This window comes from Caloenas nicobarica, chromosome 5 (genome assembly GCF_036013445.1).
Source record: "Caloenas nicobarica isolate bCalNic1 chromosome 5, bCalNic1.hap1, whole genome shotgun sequence".
Taxonomy (NCBI): domain Eukaryota; kingdom Metazoa; phylum Chordata; class Aves; order Columbiformes; family Columbidae; genus Caloenas; species Caloenas nicobarica.
The window spans coordinates 42,749,921-42,772,708 of NC_088249.1; the positions used below are offsets into that span (position 1 = coordinate 42,749,921).

General features: G+C 43.8%; 1 protein-coding gene across 2 annotated transcripts; it reads right to left on the minus strand.

The window, feature by feature from the left end:
- Nucleotides 1–731: 731 nt before the first annotated feature.
- Nucleotides 732–21,719, minus strand: C1QTNF4 (C1q and TNF related 4). 2 transcript variants are annotated; one of them, XM_065636669.1, is made up of 2 exons: nucleotides 21,658–21,719; nucleotides 732–2,074 (listed from the first exon to the last, which is right to left on the minus strand). In XM_065636669.1, the coding sequence occupies exon 2, from the start codon at nucleotides 2,067–2,069 to the stop codon at nucleotides 981–983; it is 1,089 nt and encodes a 362-aa protein (XP_065492741.1). In that variant the 5' UTR covers nucleotides 2,070–2,074; nucleotides 21,658–21,719; the 3' UTR covers nucleotides 732–980. The 2 variants fall into 2 exon arrangements, with proteins under 2 accessions (XP_065492741.1, XP_065492742.1); XM_065636670.1 differs by lacking the exon at nucleotides 21,658–21,719 and adding an exon at nucleotides 2,236–2,295.
- Between the last annotated feature and the right edge of the window lie 1,069 nt (nucleotides 21,720–22,788).

A 22,788-nucleotide genomic window follows, 5' to 3' on the forward strand; every position in this document is an offset into this window, starting at 1 on the left:
CCTTGTATTCAAGGAGCTAATTTCTGGAGAATGTAATGCCCCTGCAGTCAACAATGCCATTGCATGGCATGAACCTACTCACACTTATACATTATGAACCTGTTCCTTACCCAAACATTAAGAGATTTTAAAATACATTCTTTATTCTTATGTACCTTACTTCCGAGCTTTCAGAGGATGGTCTGTTCATAGATTTGAGCCCTCATCCTTTACTACAAGAGCTAGAAGCCTACTTTTTTGTTTGTTCCTAAATGTATTATTTTGCATTAAATGGAAGTTGAGACTCTCAAAACACAGGTTCTTGATTTCAGCAACTTCAGGTTAAGAAAAGCACCAAATTTTGTGAAACTTGCAATAAAATCATAAGAGGTACCAACACTTCACACAAACAAATGATAAAAGAGTGTACACTGACACAGAATGGCTCAGTAACACATAATGCAGCTCATATGATCACCATGCTTCTTTCTCTCCTGAACTGGTACCTCAGGCAGTGACAAGCACACCAGTCTCACAAGTAACAACAAATTCCAGTCTGAGAAGTTGTTACATATTTTGTATTTTATTACACTCATTTTCATTACGTTTACTCCCTCCCCAGATATGCAAGGAAAGTCACCACATCCTTTGCCTTCTGGATGCTGGGCTTCTGCAGTAACATTACTGCAGTGGTTCTCTGATCCTCAGCATCTCACTACACTGCCCCAACCCTGCCCCAAAACTACCTCATGCTTTATGCTTAAATCAAACAAACACCAACACAGGAAACACAGATACAACCTGTAGAGACCTTTCTATGGATGAACGGCAGACATAGCAGTGGCCCTGCAGACGGCACAAGCGTGCAGCATAAGGAAAGCACTGGACACATGATAGCATGCTCAAAGTAGAGGATGATATCTAAAGAGGAGCTATACCCAAGTTCATGACACCTTGGCTTTTCTTGTGCTCCTTTCACATTGCATTTCATTATTTGGCCCTTAGGGTGAGCTGGCACCTGGAAGCCACTTTGGCTGAGCCTCCGAATAGATCAGGAAGCCCGTGAAGGTGATGTACTTGCCATGGTTGCTGTAGGCACCGTAGCCATCGTGCTGATGGCTGTAGAGCCAGACAGTGTCCCCATATTGCAGAGGCAGCATGATACTCTGGCTCTGCATCTCCCGCCTCTTGGAGTGGTTGTCATCATAGATCATGGCCTGCACCTCATTGTGATTCTTCATAAGTTTCACTGACATAGTCTTAAAGGGCATTTTGCCAATGGTGAAGGAGAAATAGTATGCACCTGGTATACGGCATGTGAAGATGCCAGTGGAGGAATTGAAATCTTTTCCAATGTTCACAAACTCTGTGTCAAATGTGATTGGTTCATGCTGAGTTTGCTTGTCATCTGTACCCAGGACACTTTGTGAACGGGCAACAGAAAATGCAGACCGAGGGTCTTGTTCCCTCTTTGGTTGATCAGATAACACATGTCGCTGTGAAGCTTCATTCTGCTCTCTGGGAAGCTGCTGAATAGTGTTGTGGTGTGGCCTCAGCTCTTGAGAGCTAAGAGAATTCTGGAAGAAGGCAGAAGTGTCTGGATAGATTAAGTAGCCATTGAAAGTTGTGTAGGGGCCCACATTGCTGTAAAGAGCGTACTTGGGGTCTCCATGTAAACGCAGCCACACTGTGTCACCATAGTCAAGCTGCAGCATGGCACTTTGGCTGGCTACTTTCCGTTCCTTGCGGTGGTGCTCATCATACACAATCACTTGCACCTCATTCTTGTTTCTCATCAGCATGACAGACAAATTTTTCTTTGGATATTTCCCAACAGTGAAGGAGAAGTAGTAGGCTCCAGGGATTCGACAGCGGAACAATCCAGTCTTGGGATCAAAGTCATTGCCAATGTTCACGTACACTTTATCAAAGGTAATGACCATCTCAGAGCTCCCTTCCATGCTGCTGGTTCTGGCCACAGAGAAAGCAGAGCGAAATTCAGTACTAGTGTCCACTGGGAAGCCATCTGTAGGCAGAAAAATCATGCAGCAAAGGAAGCCAAACAGGATCTGAACCTTCAGTGTCATCATTGTATCTGAAAGGAAAAATAAGCATATTTTAGCAGGATTCCTATAAACTTCCAGCTCATACTCCAGTTAAAACCCAGACCCGAATCTTGCTAAATAGACATGAAGGTCTATGCCCAAATACTGACGAGTTTCCAGTGCATTCTCTGGTCAGTGTTAGGCACCATACCCCAGTTCAGATGCCAGCATCATTTTGATATTTTCCTAGCACAAACTGGACCTCTTTTCCCTGTACTTGTAGGAAGAAAAAAGATCTTCTCCCTTGAAAGCCTGGCTGTTCTACAGTTTGTCTGCAAAACATTGTACTGCTCACACTGCAGAAGGATTTCAGAGCTTGCTGAGGCTTTGCCAGAGCTCCCTTTTGTAGTGCTTTTATTCATAAGACCAAGGACGAAACAAAGCCCTACACAGACCCTGTATTATACAACTGAGATACAGCTGAAGGGCAGGGAGAAGAGGACATATGCTCTAGAGATTGCCATGCAGATGCCATTCCCCTGCACTGCACTAGCTGTTTCACAGGATGATACGGAAGCTGGAAGCCAAGTGAGTGAGTAGACCCCATTATTCAGACAAATTTCACCATCAATCTGTGAAGATTGTAAAGAAACTAAAAGAAGAAGGATTGCTTAGAGAAGGAAGAAAGACAATCGAGAAAATGAAATAAATTTTTTAAAAAAAGGAAAACTAAAGATAAATAAAAGGCAAGTCTCCCAAAGTATAGAATCCCTGAGAGAGAACCGAAGTACCAAAAACAACGAAACAACTCCTTATCTAGATAGAACACCAGAGAGAAAAAGCTTCTTGTATTCATAAAAAAGTGAGATAAGTTAGGAGCTAATGGGATTTTCTGCTTCTAGTTTCTATGAATTTTTTTTTGGACTAAGGCCAAAAATCATCTATTAGGGCTTTCAGGCTGAAAACAAAACTGCCAGTCATTCCAGTGGGAAGCTTCTCTCTCTGTCACCTCTCTGTGCTTATTAAAATATCATTCAGGCTGGGAGGCAACTGCCTGGTTTGCAGTCTGCCCCATCTGTCACCTCAGAACTGGTGTCTTGCCAGCGTGCAAACAATGAATTCATAGACCAGCAGAACAGGAGCAAAACATGCTACTCATTGGGGGGAGGGGGGAAGACAAATCCTGAATTAAAAAGGATAAAGAGGTAAATGTTTGAATCAACTGGGATGGCCTAGTAATAGAAGTAAAGCAAAAACCAGAAGTAAAGCAAATGGAATGCACATAGACCGTGAAGTGGCAATGGGATCCTGTTTTGGCAAGATGTGATACCTGAATTACTCACCGTCAGGAATTTAGCTTGACCTACAGTCCATGCTCTTTCACACTTGAGAATAAAACTGAAATCTGAAATGCAGTTCTAATATATATGAACCCAAGAATGAATTAGATTCTTACTTAATTACATGAAGGTGACACACTAGAAAAGACAAAAAGAAATATCCATCCATGTCCTAATTTTGCATTAGATCACTTCTCTCACAAACATCTCAGTATTTTCCTCCATGCCCCTGAATTCAGAATGGTTTTTTGACTCAGTCTGCTTTTCCTGAATATATACATGAGACCCCATGGGCTGCACTGAAGGGTGTTGAGAGAGCTGACTGATGTCATATTGAGGCCACTCTCTATTATCTTTTGAAGGTCACGGAGATCAAAGGAGGTCCCTGGTGACTGGAGAAAAGCATATGTTGCACCTATCTTCAGAAAGGACAACTGAGACAACCTGATGAACTACAGACCAGTTGACCCATTAGTCCATCACTTTGGTCCCTGGGAAACTCATGGAGTGTCCTTCTTGGAACACATTTCTAGGAAAAGGACATGACGTTTAGCATGTGTTGATCAACTGAGGGTAGATCACGTCTAACCAAACTGATTGCCTTCTTGTGAGAAGAGACCAGTGGATGTCAGCTATCTTTTAGCAAGGCTTTTGTCACAGTCTCCCAGAGCATTCCTGTACCCAAGTTGTGATGTTACAATCTAGACAAGTGGACTACTGGATAGGTGAAAAACTGTCTGTGTTGTTAGGCTCAAGGGCTAGTGTTCAATATTTAATTTCAGATGTCTTCTTTAATATTTTTTGTCAATGACCTGGAGAAGGAGACAGAATGCCCACACATCAAGGTTGCAGATGACACCAAAACAGGCAGTTTGTCAATACACTTAGAGGCACAGCTGCTATTCAGAGGCACCTGGATGGGCTGCAGAAACGGACTAGAAAGGAAATTCAGCAAGAATGAATGCAAATTCCCGTATCTGAGATGGACAAACCCTGTGTGTTGGTGCAGGCTGGTGACTATCTGGCTGGGAAGCAATGCTACTGAAAAGGATCTAGGAGTCCTGGAGAACAACAATTTATATCTGAGTTAGTGCTGTGCCCTGCAAGTAATGAAGATTAACAGCATACTGGAGTGCATGAACAAAATGTAGCCAGTAACAACAGGTAGCGATTATTCCCTGTTAGTTGGTACTTCAGTGACTCCAGAAGAGGGCAGCCAAGACGGTTGGGGTCTGGAGCACTTGCCCTGTGAGGAGAGGCTGAGGGAACTGGGCTTGTTTAGCCTGGAGAAGAGAAAGCTTTGGGGAGAACTAGGAGTAGCCTTCCAGTACCTATAAAGAGATTACTGAGACAACAGTAAACAATTGAAAATTCACTTGCTACTAACACAAGCCATGACACTTACATGGAACTAACCAGCTAACGGCATGGCTGACAGACAGTCTTTCATCCAGTAAATCAATTTAAGAAAGCATGTTCAATGGAACTGTTAAGCCATAGCTAATTGCCATGCATCTGCTTCCATGCTGTCTTTATTTTTCCTCACTTTGCCATTTAGTTTGTGAGCTCCTCAGGGCAAAGCCTCTTCTCTTCCCATGTCTGTACAGCATTTGGCCATTGCTGCCATTTAAACAACGCTAATAAGCCCTAACATCCCACCAAGAACTAAATCCCAAACAGTCCCACTGTGAGCTCAGCCTCTGGTTCAGCAGTATTATTTTTGCAGAGTGCAGAGTGCTATATCTAGCATGGCAGGCTCATTTCATCTTCCAGCTTAGAAAGCTATGCCCCGAAGGCAAACTTATAAGGGCTATTAGATATTTCTGATTCATACTCATCCATTGCTATCCCAATGATCACCATGGTGTGGCCACATGGAGAACCAGGATGACTGTGATATGGCTGCACACTCTTGAGAGAAGAAATTATAGGAGAGGATTTGGCATTTGCATTTTTAGCTACACTAACCAGTCTGGTTCTACAGTGCTGCCTGTTCTCCAGAGCTTGCTGAGTGTATCCAGGAGTTATGGAATATACTGCAAGCATGTCACTGCTGACAAAAAAAAACCAAACACCACCACAAAAAGATGAAACAGTTTAATAAACTCTGTAGCGAATCTGACCTTATGTTCCTTCAAATGACCACGATCTTGTTTCTGTCCCCAAGCTAATTTCTCTGTAATAAGGTCACTTTGAAAAAGGTTGGATCACTCAGTTACAGTTGCAAAGACTCTCTGCTGCTGCAGTCCCTTATCATCTCTACCCAATAGCTTACTGGCATGTCATTTAAATAAGGCAGTTAATTATGCTGCGTTTCCATTAGCAAGTTGTTTCCTTGACAGCTCCCACTCACCACTCTCAGGACTATTCACGTTCTCCATCTATTTAAAATGATTTAGAAAGTATCTAATAACTGCCTCTCACATTAAACTAGTCTAAGAATAATTTGCCAGTCATTAAGAAGACTCAGCTAGCTACAGGGCTGCCATAAACAGAGGCAACTCACAGCAACTCTTGGACTTGAGCATTAGCATAGTAACTCTGAAAGATAAAGCTTCCAAAATGCTCTGTTGCTCCCTCAGCAAATGCATCTGGTGCCTGTCTTTTACTGCGATAGCTTTCTTCCAGCAAGGAAGAGGCTGGCTATGAACACTGTGGTATCAGCCTTAAGTTCATGCTATGGCATCAGTTTTAAAACTGCAGAGTGAGGTGAAAGACCCAGGCCAGAGGTGCAAAGTGGGTCTTCAGCATGGGTCATGCATGTGTCAAACATAGCAGCTGTGTTATTCTCATTACATTTACATATAAATCAGGGCCCTTTGTCCCCTACTCTGCCATTCCTTCTTATGGTAACACTACAGAAGTATGCAATGAACCTAACCAGACCCAAAGAATAAGCAGGGTATACTACTGCTTTTACACTAGGTAGTACCAACAGGGACATCAGCCCACAGCGAAGAAATTGAGAAACTAATTTTGGAATAGGAGGCACAAAATATGATGGAGCTAAACAGTTCTCAAGGCACTGACATTAAATTAATGACCTGAAAGAAGAGGCTAAAATAGTAGTGACTCACATAGCAGAACAGGATTTGCAAATCTTTTTTTGAAAAGAAAGAGACAGAATTCACCATTTGCATGACACAGGAAATTTTTATAGCTTTGTTCTTGCTGGAGGTGATTTTTCTTTCCCGGAACAGAATCAATCCACCAGTGGAAAGACAATTAGCTTCACTCTTTGACTGAAATCCATGGATTTAGGAAAGGACTTTCAATAATAGAAAGGTCACCCCATTTCTAGATTTGCAGGCCAGATATTCTTGTAAAACTCACAGGACTTTTATTTTTATTCTAAAATATTGAGCTAGCTTCCCTAGTCGTACCTTAGGCAAGAGTCCTTGAATTTCAGAGGGTGTTTTACCCATAAGATCACTGAAGAATGAGATGTAAACCAAAAGTGAAGTAGTGCAGTTGGATTAACTGTTAGTAAAAGTTCTCAAAATCCTGTAAGCTGCAAGAGCAAAGTCATGTTCTTCCTAGCTCTCACTCTCGTATTTAAGGACAGCTGCAAATGTTTCAATTATCTGAATCACTGAAAGTCTGTGTAATGAACAGCCTTCTTAGACTATGGTTAGCAAGATTTTTTTCCCCAGATATCACATACTGTCTGTTCCGCTCATTGGATACAGATTGAGAGCATTAGATAATGATGCAAACGTATCACTTCTTCCAATGTCAGGGAGAAATTAATTGTAGCAGATCCTCAAAAGCAAAATCTGTATAAAGAGTAGTGTACGACAAAATCAGGGACTCACTTATGGCTTTAGCCTTTCTCTGCTTTTGATGAATGTGTTTTTGGAACTCCTGAACAATCCTGAGAGGTGAAACATTGCCTGAAGCATTCAAGATGTTTTTTTGGAATCTATGAGCCACACTTTGAAAGACACATCTGTATGGCATTACTATAGAAAGTACTTCATTTTAAATGTCTCTTTGAGTCAAGGGAGACGTTTAACACAATAAACCAGCTTCTGTGTACACAAAGCTGTAGAGAAACAAAAATTCTTTTGAAGTGTCTTCACTCCAGCCATACTCAGGAAAAGGAAATGGAGGGACTGTATTTTGGCAGAAGCCTCTAATGTTACGCTGCACTTCCCAATATTAATTAAACCTGCTATATTTCAACCAAAGCCCTAACAACTCTGTTTAAGCTATAATGATGATATATAAGATGACAGATATTCATGGATGAAAATGGAAATTAAATAGTTCTGATATTAAGATTTTTCTTCCTATAACAGCATTCAGATAAATTTGTTACACACATTTGAAGTGCCGGAGTGACACACTGTGTCTTCTGTTTTGGCTACTATATATATCTAAAAATATATTCATTTAGGTAAAGTGGTGTTTTAGTAGAGAAGATGGCTGAATAAATCCTAGGTGGGAGCAAGGAGTTATTCTAACAGACTAATGCTTTGAAGTGTAATACAATTATTTTTTTACATCCTTTTCTAAATGAACAAATTACACAAATCCAACTCTATACCACATGCACACTCCTCAAACAAACAATAAAAACTGTAAAGCAAAGGAACATACACTAACACTGATCAGAAGTGGAAGAACAGAAAACGTTGTTAGAACATTTGAGTTTAAACTGTAGTTCATAAAATGTCTTGAATAACATAAAGTTGTTCTGCATGTGCAGTTAAACAAATTGTTGATAAGCCATCATTGAAATGATATCAGCAGTAAGTAGTGAAAAAAACTAGCTATTGAGGGAATGAGTTCAGTGATAAATGTTTTCTGTGAAAGCACAGGCTGGAGAAGATTGGAAACCACAGCTTGAGAAAGACAGAAGTCTGTTGCTATACCGTGTTTATTTAACACTATGACACCTAGACAAAAACCACCAATCCCATTTCAACAGCAGGAATTTTTACATGGATCTGGTTACAGTTACAGTAATGCCAAAGTAAAACCATCTCTTTTCCCACCCCCAAACCTTTTTTTTTTTCCTGGTTTATCTGTGCATTTCTTTCTCCTGGTGTGCACAAGAGATGGTGAGCCTGTGGAACAAGGCTTTCTTGAAGCATCCCATCTCTCCAGGAGGAACTAATTGCTGTGCCAGAAGGCAGATCACGCTGGCCCAAAGGATTAACAGAGACAGTCTGGCCTGGAATACCAGGTGTTATTTCAATAGATAAAATAAAGTAACTGACACTTTGGCAGCATATTCCACAAAGATCTCAGTTAAGACAGAAAGACAGGAAGGCTCCCAAAAACAGAGTGGCCAGTGCAAAAGCTACCTCTAAAGTGACACAAAGGCCCAGAGACCTCAGAGAATGGAGTAGAGGGCAATTTCATTGCTCCAGGTGGCTGGGCTGGAAGTTATGTAGCGAGAGGACTCTTCACAGGAGTCCTTTTTTTTTGCTTTGGCTGAGCAGGTAAAACCATATGAAGCACAGGGACACTGCCAGACAGACTGCCCTGGCAACAGACCTACTGGAGCGACAGACACTTTACAAGGAAGAATGCTGAGCACAAGTGGCTCATTTCAGGCTATTCCAAAGGCAAATGGGAAACTATTATTTAAAAATGAACAAGACTTAGTTACAGGAATAGATTTATTTTAAACTTCTCACCTGGCTTAAGATAATAAATTATGGTACTTTGCAAAGAAACTGGTAGCCTGCTGAACAGCCCATTGCTGGATTCTGCAGAAGAGCTTTTAAAGGATGCTGGTAGTCTAGAAGTCATAGGATAGGGGACATGGCTAATAACAAGCAAATGTATCATATGATTTCTTATTTTTACTATCCTATTATAAACTCTGAGGAAACAACACCACCCCTTCCCCCCCAGCCCCCCAACCTAAAACCAAACCTTGCAGGATTAAAGGTGCTAAAATGAAAGAGTCAGAAAATAGGATGGTTCCATTTTATCATCTGACCAGCTGGAAGCAACAGGCAAGATCCAGTTAGTACCACAGCAGTGCTAAAGGAGAATGTAAAGAAGAAGGTAAAAGCTATATAAGCCATGAAACACTTTGAAGAGACAATGAGAGAGAAAGTTTAGAAGTGTTTGCAGAAGACATTTCTGGGTTGGTGACAAAAAATGGGAACATAAGGAAGACACGGGTTCAGCATCACAGTCTAGTCTTTTAATATTTCTTTTAGTAAGAGTTTGAGCAGGAAGAATATGAACAGTTCTTCCAAGAACTACAGAAGCATGGGGACTTTAGAGGGTTGATAAAGAATGAAAAGGCTTTTCAGACAGCCGTGCTGAACACAAGCTTGTTCTTAAGTTTTCCTGAAGTGGTGGTGTAGCTCACATCCTCAGGGACACTTTTTTAAAAAAACATCTCTACATTATCATCAATAGGGTAAACTGAGCTGTGAGTGACAAAGTCATAGAATCATTGAATCATAGAATAATTTGGGAAAAATCTTGAAGTGATTATTTCATGTTTTCCTCTTGTCCCCTCATTAAGAATGAAAACAACTGTTAACAGCAGGTTTATTTGTCCAGGAGCTAATAGGAACCTGTGGAACCTGCCACCCATGAAGGTGAACTAAATAGAAAAGACATTTTGACTGTCTGTACATTACAGGAATCACAACTTCTGTGTTACATCTTCCTGTTGAAGACCGTTGTAGATAAGATTGTGGAGGTCTTATAAGAGATACTAGAACCCATGGTGTATTCTCAAGGTGTGTTCATTGTCCTCACTGTAATGGTTTTATGTTCTCAATTTCCTTTCTGTGATTCTGTGCTCCTGCACTTTGATCAGCCAATACATGGTTTTAACTGCTATGTAAGGTCCTAATTAAAAAAAAGGAACAAGTTTTAGATTTTTCTTGTGTGTTTCCTCCTCTAGCTGCATAACCACATCTTCCCTTTCTTTCTCTCCCTTGAGAGGGCATGTAATTCTAACTTTTCCTGGAACTCTGTGCCTGCAATTGTTGCTTCCAACTCATTCCCCCACTCACTGGAATGCTGCCCTCCAGTCATTGCTCTAAGACCTGCCACATCACCCACCTGGGCGAAAGCTAGAGGGAATATGCTGATTCTTGCTGGTTGATCATCAAATTGCAAGTTAGGATGAGCCTGTGGAGCCCAGTAATCGGACCCTAAGGGAATGAATGGATTGCTGAGTGCCAGCTGGGATTACATGCAACAACAACAAAAAGCATTTTTGTTTCCTAGTCATGTCTGAGCTCACTGACTGCTAAGAGCTGACTTAGTAATGCAACCATAGATGTTCACAAGTTGGGTAGCTCTGGCCCCCGTCTCGATTACCTGCAGTTAACAGAAAACTTTCAGAATGGATGAGATCCAGTTCCCTTTGTTTGATATATCAACTTGTAACACTGTTTCATCAATGGAAACAGAATTGCTCTCCTCTTTTTATGCATCAAATGCTACACTATAACATACTTTGAGAAAATGTCACATGCTATTGACTGGCATTTTCTGACAGCAGGCTTTGCAAATCTATCTGAAAAAACTCTGTCTCTACTGGGTCATTTGCCTACAGGAATGCTGCTTTCCTCAGGAGTTTTTTTCTTGTCTTGACAGGTAAGGCAGGAAAGCATGCTGTCTTTTAACATCTGCCATCATACTCAGCTAAGGATCACCTTCATTTCTTTTCTTGCCCTGCTGTTTCATGACTGTGAAGGTACTCAGAGAACACTGTGAATTGTACTGCAGTGCTGCTTTTCACTGCCAACATGCTGCAACATCTCAATTTGGAAATTCACTGAGCTCCAGTTTAGTGAAGAAGGTGATCAAAGGCATTAAGATCTGTGTATCTTCCATCTCTGCTCTGGCATCTTCCTTTCTGCTCCTCCTCCTGCTGGGTCAGGACACAGACCTGGAGCTGGAGAACTGAAAAGAAACAACCACCACGTGCTTAGCACCAAAGCAGAGGCCAATATTATTCCAGAATGAAAACTCTGCTCTGCCAGACTCTGGGGAAAGGGAGGTGTCAGTCAAAGTTCACATACACTAAGGAGTTCTGTTTTCTGGTCTTGTTCTCTAATTGTCTGACATGACAATCCTGTTGCTTTCATTTCCAGTGAATTGCTAGACAGATCAAGAAACAACCATTCAAAGACTAATCATTGCAGGTGACTACACCCATTTTTGTCACCAAGACTTGTCCTGAGTGGTACAGAAGTTCTTGACTAACAATGAAATTCTACTCTTTAGTGCTCTTTAGTATCGATTTCTTTTCATGAATCAGGTTTATCAAATTATAGGCCTGGTAGCATTCTTTTTTTTAATGTCTACAGATACTCAGTTAAAAGTACTAAAATAAGTTAGCAAAATTAGTCATTGTCATGTTGGTTGATACTGACCCTTCACAATCAGCAATGTGCAGTTCCCCATTTCCAGTGACCTTTCCTGTCAAATCTCTTGTAATGACACCTCTCTGAGGAACGCCTATAGATAGCTGGAACTTGGGCCTTTTCAGTTTTTTAGCCATTTTACTAACAACTGTTTCTCAGAAGGCTATAGCTGGTGCAAATGACACATCCCAAAGCTGTGAATTCATAACCGATCTCTTCAGGAAAACCCCAGTTTCTGCTTCCACTTCTAAAAATCTGAGTATATTTTGGTCCATGGATTTAATCAGCTTGTCATCTTCTTCAACAGGGAGCAGTGAAGTTCCTCCCTTAAACCCTGTACATGTCAAGTTTTCACAGTTGTGCTTTGGAACTTGGATTTTTCTGTGACAATCTGACACAGAGGTGCTGCTGCCCACAAGGCAGATTCTACTACCCTGGCTGGAGGGACAGAGAGAAGCATTTGTTGAACAATCTCCTCAGTACACATAAGGTTTTACAAAGTTTTCCCATATCTCCTTTCTGGCTTTATGTTGTGTCCATTATTTTAAAAATGCCAGTATCCTCACAATGGCAGTAGAAATCTTTGTGTGACTATTTCTGTAAATCTACCATCTGCACTGGGAAGCTGCTGGTAAAAGGCTTTGGCATTACCATCAAAAAGCACTGCTGGACACTGCTGTTCACTCATCAGTTCCTCATTCACAGTGAGAAAGTGCTCAGAGCCTGTCAAGCGTTCACAGATTCCAGGCTCATCTGCGTGACCAGCCAGTTTCCTCCTAGGCAAAATCGCCTTTGACAGCTTGAAGCTGCTGCCTCTGATTTTTGCTTATAGGAAAAGCATTTTGCTAAAATACTGAAATAAAGACTGCAGTAACCCACTGGCAGGTTTTATGTAACTTATAGTCCATAACTAGGCATAACATAAAAGAAAAAAAAATCAAGAAGGATATAGCTGTTCTGAACACTGTTATTGCAGATGCTTTATTTAAAGCAGGCTTGGGTATTGTTACATTGCATTAAATATGCAGCTCATACTGGCAGAAGTGCCATTTGCAATAGCCTACACACTTTCCTCACAACCACACTGAGAAATTTCAACCATGCACCCGAAACCCAAATATTTATACTCAGTTCATATTTCAAACCAGTGCTCCCTTTTCTCAAATTCTTTCAGTCCCCTACCTTCCTTCTAGCTACTTCTGTCTAACTCCTCCAACAGGAGATTACCATCTGAGGAACCCCCTCCAGCATGCTCAATAGTTTTCTGCCCAGCCTGTCTCAGATTTCCTCACAAGTTTCATAGAGAGCCACCCCTCCACCTGCTAGTAAAAAGGAGATTTTTTTACTTTAGCTATTCTTTGCTTTTTCTCTTTCCAGAGCCACCTTTTTCCAAAGCTGAACCTCCTTTAGCGCTGGGTCATGGTAAGCCTGCTTTTGGATACCTTTTCTCTCTCCCAAATAAAGACTGTGTTTCATATACTCATAGGAGGAGTAAAGAAAGCAGAGGCAAGGATGGGAGAAGGAGAAATGAAATAAACTCAGGCAAAGCAATACAAGCTAATGTGAAGCACTGGTCAGTCCTTGGATGGAAGGAATGTGAATTCGCTTTGAAATATCTGGGGCATCAAGTGACCGGCTTTCTAAGCACATCATTATTTTTACCAAAAGTGTTCAAGCAGCAAGGGAAGGTGTGGGCAGGGGGAAAAGCAATCAGAATTTACATAGTGTCACAGTTTGTTCTCACATGTCCAGAGTAAATAAAAATAGGAGGATTTCCATCAATGTATGGATAATTCCAGTGTAAGAGTGTTTAAACAACAGCAGTTTATAATGCTAATATGCTCCAGTTCACTGAGCAACAGGTCCGTGAAAACAGCCTTCTAAAAAGCACAGCCTAATTCTTCATTTTCTGTTTGTCTTGTTCATTCAACATAGATTCTTTCCAGCAGTTGCTTTGCAGCCTTTCAGTCCCAGAGAGTACCTGTTTTCTTAGAAAAAATTCTCTATTGCCTGGCTGGTCTAGAAAAGACTTGCACTCCTCCCAGTATGTCTTTAACTTTATCTAAGAGCTTTTCTTTTCGTCTGAGTGGAGAGGTCTAAAGCCTGGGGAGAAAGAAAAATCCTTCTCCCTTTGGGGGATTAAAAAAATGTTTGGTTGGACTCGATGTGTTCTATTTAGGATCTTATATGCAGCTCACCACTACAGCATCCAAAAGAGATGATCATTGCTCTCTTAATTCTTTCTACCTGCCTCCTCACAGAGATCCAGCAGTTTTTCACCATGCACAGGGGACCATCTGTTCCACTTATATTAAACAATATATGTTAAACTATGAATACTATAGGTCCTAGATTTTCTCTCCCTGGAGAAATTCCTAAACACATCACTTGTAGAACTATGCTTTATTTTATTTCTATTCTGAATTCAATTATTTTATTTCATTTTATCTCTACAAAAGTTTTTTGTATATTGGTCTTTCACTCAAGCAGTAAAATACTAGAAGAGTTTGTACTTTCAGTTCAGATAATTTTACTCACTGCTAATCCTTATTCATTTTTTCTTCTTCCATATCAATGTTTTCAGCATTCATAGGCTCAGTCAAGCATCTGTTCCAGGGAAACCAGAATGTCCCATTTGCTATGTCTTCCCCAAAAAGAGAGTCCTCTTTTAACCATCTTCTAGTAAGCTCCTACTTTTCTTTCAGGGTCTTTTTAGAAAGAGCTGCACTGTGTTCTTGGTGCTGTGCTTACCCTTGGATAACAGACAAACATCAGGACAAGGCCAGCAGACAGCTTTTATTTCATTTACATGAAATGAGCATGCTGCCTTCATAAACTGATAGAAGAATGGTCTAGAAGAGAACTTAAGGTGTCAAATAGTCCAAGGTGCATTCCCACAATAGGATGACTAACCTAATTTCATTCTTCACAGACAATTGTCTATCTTATTCTTCAAATAAGAGTCTTCACAACCTCCCCAGACCAAATATTCAGCAGCTTTTATTATCCTAGGTTCTAGAAAATTATTCTTGCAGTCTAAAAAAAAAAATCTTCCATTCTGCTCCATCCACCATGAGCCCCCAAAAAAGACATTCCCTCGTCAATTTTGTCTGAAGACTGTAATACTCCCCTGACTGCCTCCTCGTCTTTGGGCTAAATAATTTCGGTTCTTTCAAATTATCTTGTGGGTCACGTTTTTCAGACCTCTGATGAGTCCTTGTCCTAGTTTCAGCCGGGATAGAGTTAATTTTCTTTCTAGTAGCTGGTATAGTGCTGTGTTTTGGATTTAGTATGAGAAAAATGCTGATAATACATTGGTGTTTTCGTTGTTGCCAGGTAGTCAAGAATTTTTCAACTTCCCATGCTCTGCCAGGTTCACAAGAGGTTGGGAGGAAGCAAAACCAGGACAGCTGACCCAAACTGGCCAAAGGGGTGTTCCTAAGGAACCATACGATGTCATGCTCAGTATAAAAAGTGGAGTTGGCTGGGGGGCAAATACTGCTGCTCAGGACCAAATGGGCCATTGGGTCATGAGTGGTGAGCAATTGCGTTGTGCATCTCTTGTTTTGTACATTCTATTATTATTATCATTATTATCTCTTCCTTTGCCGTCCTATTAAACTGTACTTATCTCAACCCATGAGGTACTTTTACCTTTCCAATTCTCTCCTCCATTTCACTTGCAGGGGGCAGAGCGAGTGGCTGCATGGTCCCAGTTGCTGGCTGGGGTAAAACCACGACAGTCCTGCTGCCCTTCTCTGAACTCTCCCCAATTGAATCACACCTGTCTGAAAGTGTAATAATCAAAATTCCACACAGCCTCCAAACTGAGGTTTTAGCAATGCTGAACAGAGCAGGAGGATTGCTTCACATGTCTTTCAGGCTATATGTCTTTTATATATCCTAGCAAGATGTTTGCCTTCATTTGCAACAGCATGACATTGACTCATGTTCAGCTTGTGATCTATCATAACAGTCAGATTCTTTTCTGCAGAGTTGCAACCTAGTCATTTGCTTCTCTTGTGCTTACGCAGTTGATTATTCTTTCCTTATTGTGGTATCTTGCATTTATCCCTACCACATTTAATCCATTTTTTTCCTGGCAGTTCTTGAAATTTGCTGGAATAATTTTTAATTCTACTCTTTTCCTCCAGCATTTTTCAAGTCTCACAGTTTTATGTCTCTGGCAAATATGATAAACTCACTCTTTATATTACCATCCGGATCATCTAAGAAAACACTGAACAAAAGCAGATCCAGGACACACCAACACAGCTATCATATCAGTTTTAAGCAGCTTGTGGCCTCTCTGAAGGACTGGCACAGACTAAAAGCATACAGATTATGAGCTCTGAATCTTCTGGTACTATTTAAAGAAGATCTTCCTGTTCAGAAAATCATGTTTACCCAGTTTAGTCTCCTTCACCTGGTATGCCCTATGCCTCACCGAAGCAAATATATACAATTAATGTACAACCATGATCAAGTATCTCAACTTTTACTTAAAAACCCCCTCAAATCTCTGACTCTTAATGCCACAAAAAATCTTTTAATATGATTAAATATATGATTAATATGATTAATATGATTAATATCATTTTAAAATGAACAAAAGCCAATTCTGTTAGAATCTGCTGGAATACTGAAACAATGAATGAGAAAGACGTGACTGGTTCATTTCACAGATTTAGGGATATATTAGACATGTCAACATTTATTACATTCACAGTGGTTACACCAGCAGCACACACCAGAAGGGATGCACTGAGGCAGCTAGTTGATTTCAATGGACTAAACATTTTCTTTGCATCTGCCCTTGACCAAAGGACCGCAGGTTCCTTTCCTCAGAGCTCATACGCCAGCCGTGATGGTCACAACCAGGCACTAACAGATACTAAGCCTTTGTGTACATACGAATAAAGACGATTTGGTATTCCTCCTGACAACAGCAACTTGTCTCTCTCATTTGGCTCTGGCTCTCATTCTGGTAACTACTTCCATAGTCTCCCCAGATTCCTTAGCCCAAAATAGACTGTTTTCCTGGCACTGTGGCTGAGGTACTGGCACAGCAGAAAACATGCATGCAACGAATTAACCAGCTGGAGGGTGAAGAGGGAGAAATAAGACTTTATGAATTTGTACTGTTTTCCAGTGGGACTCTAGTAATCAATTATTAGCCTCTGGAGTAGCCACTTACTGCTTGCTCTGTGATCATCTCCTGATTCTGGCTGTGTTACCCCTGCAGGAAACCTCAGACCTTTGATTAGAGGCAGCAGGAATTCTTCCTTTGCTCTCTAACCTGTCTGGAGGAAGTATGCGACTAGAAAGAGGCTTTTCAGGGACAAGAAAGCACTTGAGAAGGCAACGGATTGACAAGAGAGCCAGCAGCACAGCAGTTGTGTATCATGGTCTTACCTCATTTGAGCATCGGCAAATTTCCTTATAGACTCAGAGAATCATAGAATCATTTTAGTTGGAAGAGACCCTCAAGATTATCAAGTCCAACCATTAACCCCACTCAGGCACTAAAACATGTCCCTAAGAACCTCATCTGCATGTTTTTTGTACACCTCCAGGGATGTCGACTCAACCACTTCCCTGGGCAGCCTGTTCTACTGCTTGACAACCCTTTCTGTGAGCAAATTTTTCCTAACATCTAAACCTCCCCTGGTGCAACTTGAGGCTGTTTCTTCTCAACACCCTCCATGCTACAACCTCCTTTCAGGTAGTTGTAGAGAGTGATAAAGTCTCCCTTCAGTCTCCTTTTCTCCAGGCTAAACAGCCCCAGTTCCCTCAGCCGCTCCTCACAGGACTCCAGTTCTCCGGTTCTCCAGTTTCCTCACCAGCTTTGTTGCCCTTCTCTGAACTCTCTCCAGCACCTCAATGTCTTTCTTGTAGTGAGGGGCCCAAAACTGAACACAGTATTTGAGGTGGGGCCTCATCAGCACCGAGTACAGGGGGACGATCACTTCCCTAGTCCTGCTGGCCACAGTATTTCTGATACAAGCGAAGATATTATTGGCCTTCTTGGCCATCCGGGCACACTGCTGGCTCATGTTCAGCCAGTTGTCAACCAGCACCCCCAGATCCTTTTCCTCTAGGCAGCTTTCCAGCCACTCTTCCCCAGGCCTGTAGCGTTGCCTCGGGTTGTTGTGACCCAAGACATGGCATTTGGCCTTGTTAAACCTCACACAACTGGCCTCAGCCCAATGATCCAGCTGGTCCAGATCCCTCTGTATGGCCTTCCTACCCTCCAGAAGATGAACACTCCCACCCAACTTGGTGTCATCTGCAAACTTACTGAGGGTGCACTCAATTCCATTGTCCATATAACTGATAAAGAGATTAAAGAGACCTGGGCCCAGCATTGAGCCCTGAGAACACCACTCACGGCCAGCCACCAACTACATTTAACTCCATTCACCACAACTCTTTGGGCCCAGCCATCCAGCCAGTTCTTTACGCAGTGAAGAGTATGGTCATCCAGGCCATAAGCTGCCAGCTTCTCCAGGAGAATACTGTGGGAAACAGTGTCAAAGGCTTCACTGAAGTCTAAGTACACGACAGCCACAGTCTTTCCCTCATCCACTAAGCAGGTCACCTTGTCATAGAAGGAGATCAGGTTGGTCAAGCAGGACCCACCTTTCATAAACCCATGTTGACTGGGTCTGATCACTTGGTTGTCTTGTATGTGCCACGTGATGGCACTCAGGATGATCTGTTCTATGATCTTCTCTGGCACCAAGGTCAGACTGACATGCCTGTAATTGCCTGGACTCTCCTTCTGGCCCTTCTTGTAGATGGGCATCACATTTGCAAACTTCCAGTCAACTGGGACCTCCCTGGTTAGCCAGGACTGCTGATAAATAATTAAAAGTGGCTTGGTGAGCACCTCTGCCAGCTCTCTCAGTACCCTTGGGTACATTCCATCTGGCCCCATAGACTTGTGCATCTCTAAGTGGTGTAGCAGGTCACTAACCATTTCCTCTTGGATTATTTTGGCTTCATTTTTCTTCCCATCCCTGTCTTCCAGCTCAGGGGCCTGTGTAACTGGAGCGCAACTTATCTTACTATTAAAGACTGAGGCAAAAAAGGTGTTTAGTATCAGCCTTTTCCTTGTCCTCTGTCACTATGTTTCCTCCTGCATCCACTAGAGGCTGGAGATTCTCCTCAGCCCTCCTTTTGTTGTTAATGTATTTACAGAGGCACTTTTTGTTCCCTTTTACAGCAGTAGACAGCCTCAGCTCTAGCTGGGCTTTGGCTCTTCTCATTTTCTCCCTGCGTAACTTCACAACATCCTTGTAGTCCTCTGGAGTAGCCTGCCCCTTCTTCCAAAAGTTATAAATTCTCCTTTTATTCCTAAGTTCCAGCTGCAGCTCTCTGTTCAGCCAGGCCAGTCTTCTCCCTACCGGCTCATCTTCGGCACATGGGGACAGCCTGCTCTTGTGCCTCTAAGATTTCCTTCTTGAAGAGCGGCCAGCCTTCCTGGGCTCCTTTGCCCTTCAGGACTGCCTCCCAAGGGACTCTGTCAACCAGCCTCTTAAACAGATCAAAGCCTGCCCTTTGGAAGTCCAAGGCAGCAGTTCTGCAGACTGCCCTCCTTACTTCTCCAAGAACAGAAAAATGGATCATTTCATGATTGCTATGCCCAAGGCAACCTCCAACCATCACATCACCCATGAGTCCTTTTCTGTTTGCAAACAACATCAACAACATTCATCCTGGTTGGGTGGTCTTTAACAGACTCCCACCAGGATATCTGGATTGTTGGCCTTCCCCTTGGTTCTTACCCATAAACACTCAACCCTATTGTCATCCTCATCAAGCTCTAGAGAATCAGACCACTCCCTAACATACAGGGCTACCCCACTTCCTCTCCTTCCTTGCCTATCCCTTCTGAAGAGTTTATAGCCATCCAATGCAGCACTCCAGTTGTGGGAGTCATCCTACCATGTTTCTGTGACAGTAACTACATCATAGATTTTCTGCTGCACAATGGCTTCTGGCTCCTCCTGTTTAATGCCCACATTGTGTGTATTGGTGCAGATGCACTTCAGCTGGGCTATTGATTCTGCGAACTTTTTGGGGAGAGAAGCCTTAATTCCTTTGTGACCATTCTCAGGCACTTCCGTGGTTTCTAACACATCTATAACCCTTGTGTCTTTGCTACTGCATGGCTCTCCATCCCCTACCTCTGCTGAGATGGCAGACTGAAGGGCCTCACTAGCACCCAAGCTGAAGGTCCAAACTATCTTGGGTCTATATGCCTTAGACACACGGTATTTCTCTGTGTGGCTGTGTTCAGCTAGATTACTATTTTATACAACAGTGAGTATTCCAAGAACTTGGGAGCCTTGCTGCTGTTTGGAAATGTATCTATTATTCAAATGGAGAATTAAAAAGCTATCATACACCCACTTGACTACACGTCACAGTATAGTTATCTCATATTTCCACAAGTACAGCTGCTGCCATTGTAGGTCCACTCAGCCTTCTGTACCTGGAAAATATTAATGGTTCTCAGTTTATCAATGAACATTCTCTAGAGAGCACAGCACAATGACAGATGATCACACTAGTAAAACAAAAACAACAACAAGTGGGATTCCAAGTTTTGCCGCCAAATCTCTGGTTCTGCCTTATCTCATTTCTGCAACTGTTTCTTCCTCTACCATACAGCAAATATCTACCACACTGACAAATTATCAGATGTAAATCAATTCCATGTCAAAGCCATAGGTTCTCCATTATGGAGATCAAATGTACTTTAGAAGGCTTTCTCTCTTCCAGGTGGAAAATATAAAACTCATTTGTAGAGCCTAGTCCAGTAACCACTCAGTACTCTGGTCTCAGCTTTCTAGAGGGGAACAGAGGAACTGAAGAGGGTAATGCTGCCCTATTGGGAATCCTTATTCTTCCTTGACTTACTTACCTTTTACTGCCATAAATTAACCCTTAAGAATGGCTAGACAAGCAGACAGCTGCCATATGCCTAGACAGGATTGCAGCCTCATTGGCAAAGTATTTCAAAGTCTTGTTACACATCATGTCCCTGGAGAAGAGAAACTGCAGAAGGTTGCAATAGCATCAGAATGAATAATTGAAGCACGGCTCATTCAGTATGTGCATAAGCTGAAGGGTCACAGTGATGCCTTCTAGTCAGCCAGCAGTGCAGAAACTCACCGAGTGCCTGATAGAACCATCATCTGGAAATGCTGACCCACTTCCCTGGGAGCTTTTAGGGAGTGGTCTGAGGAGATGACAATGGGATTGCCACGTACACAGAGAAGGATTGAGATAGATTATTTGACAGAAAATTGTACATGACAATCAGTCGTGTATGCCAGTCTCAGGAAATCCCTTGGGAGTCAGTTCCCCAAGGAAACTAAAGTACAGGTCCATGCTATTTCCCACCTGAGAAACTGCTCCTGTGGGAATTTTCCAGGATGCCCTTTTCCATGGCCGGCCCCTGGGAGGTTCTCCAACCTCGGCTCCATGCTAAGCGCGGCCAAAATTTCATATCCTTTCCCACATAAACTCTACCCATTTCATACTGGAAATAGAAGGGCGTGTGTGTGTGGGGGGTAACTCGGGCATTTCCCGCTATTGTCCAGACCCTCAGCAGGGTCGGCGAAGGTGGGCGGCCAGCCCAGGCGCCCGCCCGCGCCCTGCCCGCCGCCCCGAGGGCCAGGGGCTCCAACCCCGCAGCGTGTCCCGAGCGCCCGCCTTCGCATGAGCCGTGAGAGCCCCGACGGCCCCTCTGCAGCCGCCCGGGCACCGCTCCGTACCGACGGCCTCCTCACAGGCGCCGCCGCGGGGCAGGCCGGCCCTCGGCCCCCCTCCCACAGCCGCTGTCCGGACAGGGATCCCAATCCCCATCCCTTCCCCTTCAGGTGCAGCCCGGCCCCGCCAGCAGCGGCTCCCCCGGCACGATACCTGCTGCCGCCCCGCGGTGGCGGCTCCGCGGCGGCGGTTGGCGGCGGTTGGCGGCCGGTGGCGGCGGTTGGCGGCGCGGGCTGTGCGCGGGGCCGCAGCGCTGCCTGCGCACTGACAGCTCGGGGGCCGCGGCGGGGGCCAGGGCTGGGGAGGGGGGCTCGGGCACCCGGGGCCCCGGCGCCGAATCAGTGACGGGAGGAGGGCCCAGGGGCGGGCGGGAGAGGGGAAGGGGAGGGGGCGGCGGGGCTCGGGGGCTCGGAGCCCCTGTCACAGCCGGCAGCGGGTCGGCCTCCGGGAGGCGACGACGCCCGCGGGCGCTGCGGGCGGGGGAGGAGTGTGAGCGCCGGCACGGGAAGGGGCGGCGGGGAGATGCGGCGGTGTGAGAAAGCCGGGCTGGGCGCCCCGCTACCTTCCCGGGAGGAGAGGGTGCTGGCAACCGGCGCCGTGGGATTATGCAGCAGCCATTCACCACGGCGGCGTCTGCGGCAGCAGAGGGAGGCGGGGGGAGCGCCCTGCGCCGCTCCCCTCCCGGCGCAGGCGGCCGGCGGGAGCACCGGCGGGGTTGCCGGGCGGTGAGGGGGCGGCGGCAGCGCTGTGGGACCGGCCGTGCCGCAGTGGGGTGGTGGGGCGAGAGGGCAGCGCCCTCCGGTCCCGGGCGAAGCGGCCCGCGGGCAGCGCTCCCACGCCGGCGGTCCCCGGGCAGGTTGGTGAGGGAGCGGTAATAGTGTCAGTCACATAAACGATGTAACTGGGGGAAACGACTTGCTTTCGGCTACCTAAGACCATGTTCGTGTCTGACCTTCTCTTGCTCTGGAGATTTGTGAGTCCAAAAACTGTTTCATTTGGTCCGACAAAATCTCCTATCTCTCTCTAGAAAGCTTGGCTCGCTGTAGATCATCACCTAAACAACAAAGCTACTACTTGTTCCTTTGAAGGTCGGCATTGATTTTTGCTGACAGCAAAATAGCAGGCTTTTCACATTACTGTTCGATGTTGAAGAGCAAATTTGGGGCTTTGTAAAGCATGTTTATTGTTAGCAGTGTAAAATCTAATGTTGACTTCCAGAAAGAAGATGTAAAGATCTGAATGTTTAAAAAAAGTCCTAGCTCTCCCATACCAAAGGTCTTTTAT

Coding starts and splice junctions, on each gene's coding strand:
- C1QTNF4 (XM_065636669.1), bottom strand. CDS start 2,069: ATGATGACACTGAAGGTTCAGATCCTGTTTGGCTTCCTTTGCTGCATG.